Genomic DNA, 12,729 nt, shown 5'->3' with positions numbered 1-12,729 from the left:
TTGTCCCTGGGCAACACACCTGGGCCTGGTGCTGAGGGCAGGTAGTTCTCAAAGGCAGCACCAAGGTCCCCAGCAGTGGGGGTGGGGGGTGGTGAGGCCCCCAAGAGGCCCACTGTGGCCTAGCTGCTACCCTGATTTAGCAGGTCACTGGACACTGGCATGGGGTGGACCCGGCAGTGGACAGGAGAGGCCCGAACAGATGTCCTAATTGCACCCTTTTGTTTCCTCTGTGTGTAATGAGCTGGCACCATGGAAAATCTGGACCCCTTATTAAAAGCCACCGGCCAGACACTCAGATGACAGCTGAGTCCTTAGCTGCAATGTTGGCACCCAGAGTCCCTGGCAGGGGCAGCAGGTGGGAAAGGGCTAAGGGGCATTTGTGGACCTTGTGACCTCTGAGTTCCTATCACCGTGTCTAAGAAGACATTACAGTGGCACCTGGTCCTGGAAACTCACCAACGGCCCAAGGTGGGCAATACCTTAAACCCCTCCAGATCCCTGCATCTTCACCCTTCCCTGGATGTCCTTAGGCACCATGGCTCTTCTGGGACACAGCCTCTGAGCCCATGTCCCCGAGTTTCTGCCTGAGCCTCCATCCCTAAGTCTGTCCCAGAGTCTGTCCCTGAGTCTTTGTTCCAGAGTCTGTCCTGAGTTTTTGTCCCTCAAGTCTCTGGCCCTGAGTTTGTCTGAGTCTCTGTCCCAGAGTTTCTATCCCCCAAGTCAGGAGTTGAGTCTCAGAATCTCAAGAAAGCATCTCAAAGGCACATGGTTTTGGGCCCAGCTAGTGCTGCACTTCCTCATGCCCTGGACCTGCGTCCTCCTTTGAGAAAGTGGCCCTGCTACAGCCCAATGACGTGGATGAGACCACCTGCTTGAAGCCAGTGTCATATATGCTGGCTTCTGTCCTTGCTGACGATCTCTCCTCCTAGCCCTGCCCCCACCCAATCCCCTGCTAGCGGCAGCCTCCCTCTTGACCCCTGGCCCCATCCCCTAGTCACATGCAGGGGACCCTGCAGGCTGCTGCACCCAAACCCCAGCCCAGGAGCACACAGTGTGCTATGGGCAGCCAGACAGGAGGCCTAGCTGCAGCTGTGGCAACAGAGAACATAACTGGCCACAAGGCCAGGGCTTTATTTCATGCTGGGGCCAAAGAGCCCCCACCCCCCAGCCTTCTCCACCCTTCCACCAGGACAGATGTCCACTCCCACCTCCTGCCCTTGATCCCATCACATAGAGCAAGACTTAGAAATCGGGGTCACTGTCTGAGTCTAAAAATTCACAGCTCCTGCAGAGCCCGGCACCAAGCCTGGCTGTGCTGCTCTGCTGGCCGCCCAGTCTCGCCCACAGCAGAGCACTAGCAGGCCTTCCAGCAACGTGCGTCCAAGCTCGGGCCAAGGCTTCCTCTTGTTTCAGGGGTCAGTTGTCATCCCACCTTGAAACACACAGCAGGCAGATGGAGCTCTGGGCCCTTCCTCCCAGGAGTTCCTGGCAGCTAGTTGGGTGGCAGGACGGCCCAGGAGATGAGGGGCCTCACATGGTGTACGCTGCCCAGTAGATGACATTGACGGCCACAAATGCCGCAGGGAACACGACGCGGGCGTAGATGTCGATGGTGTCCGCGTCGATGGGCTTGAACCGTGCGCGGATGCCACCCTGGCCCCCAGAGCGGGGCTGCCCTTCCCTGGTCTCCCCAGTCTCTACTTCCACTGACCTGTAGGAGCCCATGAGATTCCCGGGCACACGGCACTGCCGGCGGGAGACAGCCAGTTCCTGGGTGACGCCAGCAGCAGAGAGGGAGAAGAGAACAATGGCGTTCCTCACGTCCATCTGCGCAGGGGAGTAGGACCTGAGTGTCACGGCACACTCCAGAGTCCTGGGCCACAAGGGCTCTCACACAGGATGCTGTGCTGGGTGGGCACTGCTGTGACCCATATCAGGCCAGAGCTGAGAGCCCTCACCTGCCCTATAGCCACCACAGGTGACCTCTCTAGGGCCCCCATCAGGATTGGGCTTGGGCCAGGGTACTGCCCCACCCTGGAGCCAGGTGGGGCTGTCCTAGTTCTGAGCCCTGGGAGGTGTCAGGCCACTGGCCCCACCTTAGCCTCTCACCTCCGCCCTTGGCTTCGTAACCTTGACTTTGGCCTTTTGCTTCTTCCTGTAATCAGCATTAAAGTGGGCAAAGGCATACTCCACCAGGGCTGCAAACACGAAGACATAGCAGATCCAGAAGTAGACGTCCAGCGCCTTGATCGCCGACGCCCGTGGCAGGGAGGACCGGGCACTGACCATGAGTGTGGTCATCGTCAGCACTGTGGTGATGCCTGGGGGCAGGGAGGCGCCACCATTGGAACCCTGCCGTCTCCCCTCCCCACATCCCCCCAGCAGCACCTGGGTCCCCGAGGGTGCAGCCCACCATGCCCCCCCAGGACAGTGGGCACAGGGAACTGGAGGGCACGAGCTGACTGGGTATAGGTCTGGCCCCTGGGGCCGCTCTTCCCTAGTGCCCCGGAGGAGGGTGAAGTTCCCATACCCAGAGACACCCTGGCGGGCACTGCGGCCTGACTGATCCAGAAGGAGACCCAGGACATGGCAACCAGCAAGATGGAGGGCATGTAGGACTGGATGATGTAGACACCCCGGTTTCTCCGCAGGTGGAAGTGCAGGCTGAGCCGAGGAAACTGGCCGGCTGCCCCAACAGCCACAGTTAGATTGGCCTTCACCGCTGACCCCCCAGCCCATGGGACTCCAGGGGAGAAGACCCCTTGGTAGGTACTTGGGCCCACTGCCAGGCTTCCCCAACATCCCTCACAGCCTGACACACTAGGGGTCCTCCTGCCCTTGGCCTGGCCCCGTGCAGGGTCACCCAGAGGGGAAAGGAGGGCCTGTTGCACTGGCCCTACTGGACTCCAGCCAGTGGAGGAGGGTACACCTCTGCCTTTTCGTGCACAGCCTCACCCTGTGCTCACCACTCCGGGTAACAGGCCAGTAGCAGTGGGCAGGGGCAGGAGGGTCCACAAGCCAAGGGGGCCAGGGAGGACTTGAGCCCTGCAGTCCTAGGGCTAGGAGAGCCCCCCACCCGCCGGTCCCCCTGAACCTGGAGTGCTGGGAAGTGAGAATGGGCCACAGAAGAAGACAGTGAAAAGCTGACCCATGTCCACACAGCAGCGCCTCCTGAGTCCCTGGTTCAGGGGTGGCCAGCACCAATTAGCAAGGTCTTAAGTCAGTGGTTTCCAGCTGCACCCTTGGGGACCCTCAGAGCCAGCAGATGACTCCATTAAAATGCATCAGAAACCCACAAGCCTGCTTGGGAGGAAAGGGGAACACACAGCCGCCCCGCCATACCCGACTTGAAGTTCATCAGCTCCGTGGTGAAGCGGTAGCTGGTGATGGTGAATTGCGCCAGCTGAAGTTTGTCCAGCCCATGGATATGCTCCTGGCTGTCTGACCAGTAGTAGACGACATCTTCAGAGGAGTAGCCATCTGAGGAAGAGCCCACAGTGGGTGGCAAGGCCCCAGCAGGAGCTCTGTCAGGACTCTGGGACCACACCCAGCACCTCCATGCAGGTGGATGGGACAAAGGTAAGGTCAGCGTTGCGGGGGACGCAAGAATCTATGCATGTCCAGCTTTCTTGGCCCACTCCCCAGGCTGGGCACTGACCACAGGCTGAGCTCCAGGGTTTCTGCCCCTTCTCTCCCTGCCCTGGCTCCTTGCTTGTGTGGAAGCCTATCCCAGGTGCTCCCCTGCCCCTGAGCCAGGCCAGCCTCAATCCAGGCCCTGGCTGTCCCCCTGGAGAAGCCCCCAGAGAGAGTCTTGTCACACACGAGTGTCCACTCACAGCTCTCCAGGTCCAGCACACACTCCTGCTTGTCCATGGGGTACTTGGCCAGGTCCATGTCACAGGCCACTGTGGAGGTGATTCTGTCCAGAAAGCACGCAGTGCGGCACAGGGTGAGGCCGGTCCCCCTGGAGGCCCTGCTCCCCAGGGACCTCACAGGTTTTGTTTGCAAGTTACCCAGCACCTCGGTAAAAACTGAAAACTGTGGCTGACTTCATAGATATATGTGAGTCTTGCTTTGGGACTATCAAGATTATGTTTCATTCATTCTTTTCGCCCTTTAAAATGCTTGACCATTTGACTAAGTTGGGGGCAGGGAGCAGCCTAAGCACTTGGGCACCAGCTCCAGGGATGCTGGCAGCAGCCTGGGGTCAGGCCCAGAGTTGCTACATGCTCTGATTTCCCAGAAGTCAGACATGTAAATTCTTATGTAAACCCTAATTTTTCAGGCTGGGCATGGTGTAGCACTGTGGGAGGCCGAGGCGGGTGGATTCCCTGAGCTCACAGATTTGAGACCAGTCTGAGCAGGAGCAAGAGCAAGACCGCGGCTCTAAAAATAGCCGGGCATTGTGGCAGGTGCTTGTTGTCCCAGCTATCCAGGAGGCTGAGGCAAGAGAATTACTTGAGCCCAAAAGTCTGAGGTTGCTGTGAGCTATGACACCATGGCACTCTACCAAGGGGTGACAAGGTGAGACTCTGTCTCAAAAAAAAAAAAAAAACCTGACCTTTGAAATGTCATCAACTAGTTCCATTTGTGAAAGTCATGTGACCGAAAACATTCAAATGCACAGTGGCTGGTGGCAGTCCAAGCGTCCAGGCAGACAGATGGACAGACAAGCTGTTTGTGGAATGGAATATTATTTAGCTGTAAAGAGGAGCAAGGACTGACACAGGCCACAGTGTAGGTGGACCCAGACTCATGAGGCCAAGCGGAGAAGCCAGACATGAGGGCACAACTGCACCTCCACATACACAGAACGCCCGGGTGGGCAGACCATGGAGACAGAAAGCAGAGCACAGTTGCTGGGGGCTTCAGGGAGAGAGGATCAGGGTGTGACTTCTGGAGTGATGAGGATGTTCTGGAACCAGGCACAGGTGGAGGGTGTACAACATGGTGAGTCTGCTAAAGGCAGAGAACGTCCACTCCAAAGTGGTTATTTTATGTCATGTGCATTTCACCCCATTTAGAAAAAAAAAAAAAAAAGGCACTGTGCTGGCCCAAAGCCACATCTGTGGCTTCCTGTCATAGCCCTGGAGTTGATGCTTCCCGAGCAGCTGCCGGCTGCATGAGGATATAAATAACAGCAGCTCCTGCCCAGCCCCAGCCCGGCCCCAGCAGCAGCATCTTGAGTCTCCTCTGCCCCTGTAGGGTCCCACAGGCGGTGCTAGGCCTGAGCAGGCTACCTGCAGACTCTGGGGCAAGGCCCCCCTTGAGTGGTGCTGGGCCTGGGCAGGCTACCTGCAGGCTCCAGGGTGAGGGCCCCCCTCAAGTGGTGCTGGACCTGGGTGGGCTCCCTGCAGGCCCTGGGTGGGGGCACTGCTCACCGGATGCTGTACAAGATCACCCCGTCAGGCTGTAGCCGGATGAGCTTGTTCTCCACAGTCACGTCATGGAACCAGGCAGACTTGGCATTGACAATGAAGGTGTCAGGGAGCCACAGCTTGTCCACAAAGCGGCTGTCCAGGCCCAGGGTCTCGTTGGTGTGGTTGTAGGACAGCCTGCTATCACGCCAGCTCTGGTGCAAAAACACTGTCATAGTGTATTCCTGCGGGGAGGGCAGTGCTGTAGTCAGCCCTCGCTCTGCTCCTAGGGCACATGGCCTGGGGGCAGAGGCTGGCCAGGCACCTACCATGTTTGCCTCCGAGATGTGATCAATGCTAGCTACCTCAAGGGCCAGGGCCACGTTCACAGGGGGGCCTGCAAGGAATAGGTGGGGTGCAAAGAGGGGCTGAGGCAGGCTCCAACACGGCCTCTAGCTGCCACCCCTGGCTGCCTTGCCAGGCCAGGCTCTTCACCCAGCAAGAGCCCAGGGAGACAGGATGAGGGAACAGCCTCCACGTAGTCTGCCATCACGGCCTGAGGAGGTCCACTTCCCAGCTGTCTGCATGGGGGGCTTGGCACTTGAGGTCTGATGGAGTCCAGGCAGAGAGCCAGGATGCTTTGCCTGCCCAGAGCACAGCTGGGCACACACCCATGGTGACCCTGGGGTTGAGCAGCTCCTGCCCACCATGTCCCAGAAGGCTGCCCTCACCTCCAATGCCAGGCCGGAAGTTGCGGGCATAGCCAGCCATCAAGCCGTCCAGGTTAGGGAGCCAGGATATCTCCAGGTTGGAACCCACATAGTCACCAATGTCATTCATTGCTCTGGGAATGCAAGGCCAGTGGGTCAGGACAGACGGGGACTACTGAGACTGGTCCCCTTCTGGCCACTGTGGGCACCTGGGCCAGGCCAGGCACAGGACCACCGTGGGAGCCCTCATAGGTTGAGGCCAGTCCTGGGCTCTCCCACCCACTTCTGCTTTAGCTGCCCTGGACTAGGCAGAACCCCCCAGTGTGGGCTGAGACCTCAGGCTCACTCAATGCAACTATGAGGTCAGGCAGGCAGCCTGCCCGAGAGGCTTCAAAAGACCCCAACAGGGGCACGTAGCCTCTTTGACAGCTCTGGAGGGAGTATGAGGAGGAGGCAGAGGAGCAGGTGGGCAAAGCACCCCAAAGCTGTTGGGGCCCAGAGGCTCCTGTTTTCTTTCTTTCTTTTTTTTTTTTGAGACAGAGTCTTACTTTGTCACCCTCAGTAGAGTGCCCTGGCATCACATCTCACAGAAACTTCAAACTCTTGGACTCAAACGATTCTCTTGCCTCAGCCTCCCAAGTAGCTGGGACAAGTAGGGCACCCACCACAATGCCCAGCTATTTTTTCTTTCCTTTGGTTATAGTTGTTTGGCAGGCCCAGGAAGGATTCAAACCCACCAGCTCTGGTGTATGTGGCTGGCGCCCTAGCCGCTGAGCTACAGAAGCTGAGCTGAGCCTCCTGTTTTCTGTCCCTTCCCAGGAAGGCCCAGCTGAGTGCCCTTGGCCCCTCAATGGCCATGTGCTTCTAGGCTCGGCCTGTGATGATCTTCTCTGTCCCTGGTAGGGCCACGGTGGTGCCCACACATGACTCAAAGCAGCAACATGAGAAAGGTGTCGTGGGTCCCACATACACAGTGCTGCCAGAACACAGAGGTCCCCAGAAGACCCCATAGCTACCCACTCTCTGGACTGGGGGAACAGCACCCAGATACACATCCACCGCAACCGCAGAAAGTGACCTTATTTAGGAATGGGGTCTGTGCAGATGAAGTTAGTTATACTGGATTAGGGTGAAACCAAAGGCCAATGACTGTCCTAATGAGAAGACAGAGACACACAGGGAGAAGCCACGTGCCAACGATGGGGCAGAGATGGGAGTGACGTGTTCACAAGTCACAGAGAACCGAGGCTTGCCAGAGCCCCCAGACACTGGACGGGGCCTGGGACAGGTCTCCTTAGGAAACCAGCCCTTGACTGCAGACTTTGGGCCTCCAGAGCTGAGAAATGCACTAAGCTAGTGAATTTGTGGTCATTTGTCATGGCAGGCCCACCTGCCCACAGATAGGGGACAGTCCAAGTGGGGAAGGCGAGGGCTCAGGATCTGAATAGTGTCCCCACTCCCCAAAAGCCTAGAGGTAGACTCAGCTCCAGTTCAGACATGGCCTCAAGCCCCGTACCCCACACTGGGCCACCCACCAAGCCTCCATGAGAAGACTTTGGTCACCCCAGTCACAGTATGGTCACCCCAGTCACGCTTCCTCAATGCCCCTTTCTCTACCACCTTCCAACTACCCCCTCAGAGGCTGCAGCAGCCTGGCCCACTCTGCCTGTGGGCCCACGCAGCAAGCCAGGCACAGGCCTCAACACCACACAGGCCAGCTGCAGCTCACCCTCCCTGTTTCTCTGGCTACAGCTGCTCAGGTCTACTACTCCCCCAGGGTCAGGCAGTGTGCCCTCCAAGCCTCTACCTGCACCCTCCAGCACTCCTAGGCCTGCAGCAACTGCCGCCTGGTTCCTGCCACCTCCCGCCTCATTCCTAAATGCCAGTGCACCCACCTGAGTCTTCATCACCTCTCCCAGTTCCCAGAGATGCTACCCCAGGCTCCCTCAGGAAGCTGTGCCTATCCACCCCTGTGGCAAATGTCTGAGGGGTGACCACTGGGCGCCCATCCCATTCGAGGGACACAACTGGGTCCATAGAACAGATAGTTGCAGCCCACGTCCCGTGGAGGTCCAAGTCTTAAGGGGAGCAACAAAGCGAGTGGGTTTCCATGTGACAGGCAGAGGTGGGGTGGGGTAGAGAGAACTGATGGCCCCTGAGAAAGCCACACCGGAGCCCAGAGGAAGAGGAATGTGGTCCCAAAGAGAGGCAGAGGCAGGTCGGAAGGGACCTGTGCACTGGGTAACTCCAGGACCCGTGAGGGCACAGTGTCCCATCTGTCTGCTGGTGGGAGAATGGCCAGCCAGCATCCTAAATGAGAAATGGGGGGGGGGGTTTCCCTTCTTGCCCCCAGGAGATGGCACAGGCTGTCCTCCCTTCCTGGTCAGGGGCTTACTCCTGGCATGGCCCTCATGTCCCCCAGTGGGCCTGGGACTAGGGTGGGGAGAAGGGGCACACACATGTGTCACCACTCAGAATTAGGCAAGAGATGTGTCCCAGGAAGGACAACATCTCCTCATGGCCCCATTCTCAGCAGGCTGGATGGCAGCCGGGCTAGTCCAAAAATAAAGCCACATCCAGACCCGTCACATCTGACCTTCAGGTGTCTTCTGTTTGGATTTTTAATTGCGCTTTACTCAGGCCAGGAATGAACTGAATTCCACCTTATTTATACTTTGTTAGTAAAGCGTCTATCCTGTCCCCAGCCCTGCACCAGGCCACAGCCAGCCTGGGGGCCAGAGAGAGCAGTGTCTGAGTGGACAGCAGCCCCAACACCTGCTGCAGTGGCTCCTCCTGCCTGGGATGGGAGTAGCTAAGGAATGTCTGCTTCAAGGTCAACCTCTTTAAAAGGCCAGCATATGACACAGAAGATCAGTCCTAGTCAGAAGGGGCAGGGCCTGGGTTCCTCGCTGCAGGTGCCTCCCCTGCCCAAGGGGACCTCTGGAGCTTCCAGGGCCCACCTGAGAGTGAGGTACTAGGGGCTCGAATCGGCATAGGGTGTAGAGAAGGGTAGGGACACCTGTGCTGCACCCCACAAACCTTCCCATCAGATCACCAGAATCGTGTGTAAAGTGTGAATCTGATCCTGCTGCTCCTTGGGGTCCTGGACTTACCCTCCCGACCTGCCTCTGCCTCTCCTTGGGTCCACATTCCTGTTCCTTTGGGCTCTGGTGTGGCTTTCTCAGGGGCCATCAGTTTTCTCCACCCCACCCCACCTCTGCCTGTCACATGGAAACCCACTCACTTTGGTTGCTCCCCTCAAGACTTGGACCGCCACAGGACCTGGGCAGCCATCTGTTCTACGGACCCAGTTGTGTCCCTAGAATGGGACGGGCACCCAGGGGTCACCACACAGACATTTCCTTCACAGGTTAGGAATAGCTTCCTGAGGGGTCCTGGGGAAGTGTCTACCAGGACTGGGAGAAGTGATGGCTGCATGTCAGATTCGGCCTCCCTGGGGCCCTTTCCTTCACAGGGCAGCACAGCCAACAAGGCAGGCGGTGCAAGTTCTGCATGGAGGGAGCTCATCTTGGGGCAGGGTATAGACTCTGACAGCAACGTCACAAACACTGGGAGGGAGCCGCCGGCTCACCTGGTGGCCTCAGAGCCCCTCAGCAGCCTGGGGTTTGGGTTTCCTCTGGGTAGATGGACAGAGGAGCTTAGAGACATTGGCAGACTCCGCATCACACTTGGATAGTGGGCACCACAAGGACTTTCAATGTCCACCTTGGCTGGTCTTGGTGACTCACCAGGCCTCCCCCATCCTAGTCCTACTGAGAAACAAACCCATCCTGTCACCACTCTCCGCCTCTGAGGATAGAAAGGGAAAGTGGGTGTAGCTGAGCGATGTGGCAGGGTCCTCCTCCCTCCGAGGATCCTGCCACAGTGCACACACAAGCCCACAGATCCTGACAGCTCTGCCTTCAGAGCAACACACCGCGCTAGCATCTCAGTTGCCAAGGCGAGGAGGAACATAGCTTCCCCAGAAACGAGGTGCAGCAGCCCGGGAGGGCCACCCCTTTAGCACAAACCTCACCTGTGTGCAGGTCTTCAGATTCCAGGCTGGCTCAGGAAAACTGTACAATGCACCCCTTCTTGCCCCACCTAGCCTTTCCCACTAGAACTGCTGGGATCTGGACTGTGGATTGTGGGGCAGAACAGGGTCCATGGTCCTCCAACCCTGGTGCAGGGACTGGAACACGAAAGTGGGGAAGAGAAGATAGAGGGCAGCTGTCCTGGTTTCTAAATGGAAGGGACATAGGCCTTGTTGGGGCAGCAGCTCTGTGAGGATGGCAACCTGCTAACTCTGAAGGTCACCAGCAAGGGCTGCACTGGCAGCTGCTCCCCCACCCCCCAGCCCCTTCAGCCCCGCCCGCCCACGCAGTGCCATTGCCAGGCTAAAGTCACGAGCAGGAGGTCGAGCCCAGCACACGTGCACAGAATCATCTAAAAGGAGAGACTAAAATGTAGCAAGATGGTAACTATTTTTAATCAGAGAGTGAGAAGGAGCTCAGCACAGCAGTGTATCCACTACCAGGCAGGGTGCCCCCCACCTGGTACCCCTTTCCCAGGGATGGAAACCATGAGATCCTGCGGCTAGCCAGGTGGTGCCTCCAGCTTTCCTGCCCAGGGAGACAGCACACAATCCCTCACCCACTACCCCAGGAGCCAGGCTCAAGTCAGGATTCAGGATTTTCCAGATTTTAGAGTGGGATATGGTGCATCTGCAGATGGGGGAGGGGGCTCTGGAGAATTTCCCAGCAGGAAATGCACACACAGGCCCCTTGAGCAGGATAAATAAAGGCAATCAGCCTCGTGTCAGTACAGACAGGATTTGCCACCAAATGAGGTGTAGTGTCTAACTTGGGCTAAAACTCAGGGGTTTCAGAGCCATTTAGATGTCAGACTCTTGGCTAGCTGACTGGGAGCCTGGGCTGGCAGCTGCCCCCAGCCCCACTGGCACATCATCATAACCACGATTCTGTCTCCATCCTCCCTATTGCCTTGAAGTGGGGAAAGGAAAAGGAGAAGGGGCCATTTGGGCTGCAGAAAGAACACAGCCCTGCCAGGAGTGATGACCCAGGTGGTCTGCCCCACCCGGACCCCCCCCCAGAGAGCCCCAACACCCTGGCCAGAGTTACAACCCGAGTGCCCACAGTTATGATACAGGGGACATCCAGCTATTTCTGGTTTCTAACAATCTTCAGGGTCCACGAAATCCAGAATGCTGGGGGGACTTGTTTCCATTTTTGTTTTGTTTTGTTTCTGAGCCCTTGCACTGAGGTCATTTTCAAAAAAGCCCCTAACTGCCTTCTCCTGACTCTGGAGCAAGGTGGCTAGGCTCAGTGTCCAGATCCAACATGTCCAGAGACCTGGGAGCCCATTTCAGATACACAGAGAGGAAGAAGCAAGCTGCAGGTGTTGGCGGCTGCCAGCCAGAGGGAGGGCGCTCAGCCTTCTCCCTAGCCTGCTCCTTCTCTGGGGAGGCAGCCCCCCAAAGTTAACAAGAAACCCAGAGCCTCTTTCCCATTGACGGGCACCTGGCCGCCATCCACCTGCATAGCTAGGAGTCAGTCTCTGCCATTTGAAAGAGCTCCTGGCAGGACACTGTCCTTCCAGCATCCCGCCTGCCGCTCCTGAACAACCCGCGCACTGCCCTCCGGACGAGCTTTTCCTCGCGTCCCAGACCACCGACTCACTCGATAGCTCTGCCCTCACGGGAAAGGGCGCACTTCCCTCCCCGGTGTTGCGGGATCTCTCCTTCCTGCCTGCAGCCCGTGCCATCCTGAGTGCTCAGCTTCGCGCCTGGAAGGGCGCCAGCCAGGCAGGGACCGGCCAAGTGCCGGTGGGGGCCGACGACACCCGGACCTCTCCAGGAGAGCCAGGGAGCAGGGAGAACCGCGAGCCGCTCCGACGCCCTGGTCTGGCCCTGTGGCGCCACGGTCAGCGCCAGGACCACGGACAGCACCGGGGTGGGGGGAGGCGGGGGCTCGGCGCCGGCGTCCAAGGGCTGCGGGGCGAGTTAGAACAGGAGCGCCCGCAGCGGGGAGACCGGCAGGGTGTGGGTGCCGCCAGGCAGACGCAGGGTCCGCACTCCCGAGGTTCTCTGGCCTCCCTCCCACCTGGAGACTCCCGTCTCCCTCCTGTCGCCGTACTCCCCTCCCCGCCCCCCGTGGGCCGCGCGGACCCCGGGCCGGCTCACCTGGCGCCGCCGAGACGCTGCGTGCAGAGCAGCAGCAGCGGAGGTAGCAGCCAGGCCAGCGCTTCCATGGCTAGGGGCGCGGCGCGGGACGGGGTCCGGGCGCCTCGGGCGCAAGCGAAGTTGCCGAGCTGGCGGCCACGGCGCACAGGCGGGCGGGAGCCCGAGAGCGCGGCGCGGGCGCCGGGGGCAGGACCGAATGCGGGCCCGCCCCGCCCCGCGGCCAGACCCCGCCCCCAACCTGCGCGCCCGCCCCGCCCCCACACCGGGCTCCCTCTGTCCCACCTCCCCGACCCCAGCCTCCAAACTGGGGTTAGTGTCCGGCCGCGCTCCCGGACAGAGGCCTGGCACTCCCGACCCCACAATCGCTGCCCTCGCGGGCCGCCTGTGGATCCTTCCCCGGGGCAAGACCCAGGTGGACACGGCGGTCAGAAGTGAGTGGCAGAACCTCCTCGGAGGCGAG

General features: G+C 59.1%; 1 protein-coding gene across 6 annotated transcripts; it reads right to left on the bottom strand.

The window, feature by feature from the left end:
- Positions 1-1,096: 1,096 nt before the first annotated feature.
- GABRD (gamma-aminobutyric acid type A receptor subunit delta) lies at positions 1,097-12,416 on the bottom strand. Of its 6 annotated transcripts, XM_053577031.1 has the most exons (10): positions 12,270-12,416; positions 6,089-6,201; positions 5,687-5,754; positions 5,382-5,602; positions 3,837-3,919; positions 3,343-3,480; positions 2,531-2,686; positions 2,110-2,321; positions 1,712-1,827; positions 1,097-1,432 (listed from the first exon to the last, which is right to left on the bottom strand). In XM_053577031.1, the coding sequence occupies exons 1-10, from the start codon at positions 12,335-12,337 to the stop codon at positions 1,417-1,419; spliced, it is 1,191 nt and encodes a 396-aa protein (XP_053433006.1). In that variant the 5' UTR covers positions 12,338-12,416; the 3' UTR covers positions 1,097-1,416. The 6 variants fall into 6 exon arrangements, with proteins under 6 accessions (XP_053433006.1, XP_053433001.1, XP_053433003.1 ...); XM_053577026.1 differs by having other exon boundaries at positions 1,097-1,827; XM_053577028.1 differs by lacking the exon at positions 12,270-12,416 and adding an exon at positions 11,767-12,188 and having other exon boundaries at positions 1,097-1,827.
- Between the last annotated feature and the right edge of the window lie 313 nt (positions 12,417-12,729).

Source organism: Nycticebus coucang, chromosome 22 (assembly GCF_027406575.1).
Source record: "Nycticebus coucang isolate mNycCou1 chromosome 22, mNycCou1.pri, whole genome shotgun sequence".
In the NCBI taxonomy this organism is placed as follows: Eukaryota; Metazoa; Chordata; class Mammalia; order Primates; family Lorisidae; genus Nycticebus; species Nycticebus coucang.
Note: the sequence above shows the minus strand (reverse complement) of the source record. Positions and strands in the feature narration are given on the sequence as shown.

Excerpts from the sequence above, each read along its gene's own strand:
- GABRD (XM_053577026.1), bottom strand. The coding sequence starts at position 12,337 with ATGGAAGCGCTGGCCTGGCTGCTACCTCCGCTGCTGCTGCTCTGCACG. Across the intron at positions 2,687-3,342 it reads GCTGATGAACTTCAAGTCGG|CCGGCCAGTTTCCTCGGCTC; the intron begins GTATGGCGGGGC and ends CTGTTGGGGCAG. Across the intron at positions 2,322-2,530 it reads GCCCGCCAGGGTGTCTCTGG|GCATCACCACAGTGCTGACG; the intron begins GTATGGGAACTT and ends CCCTGCCCCCAG.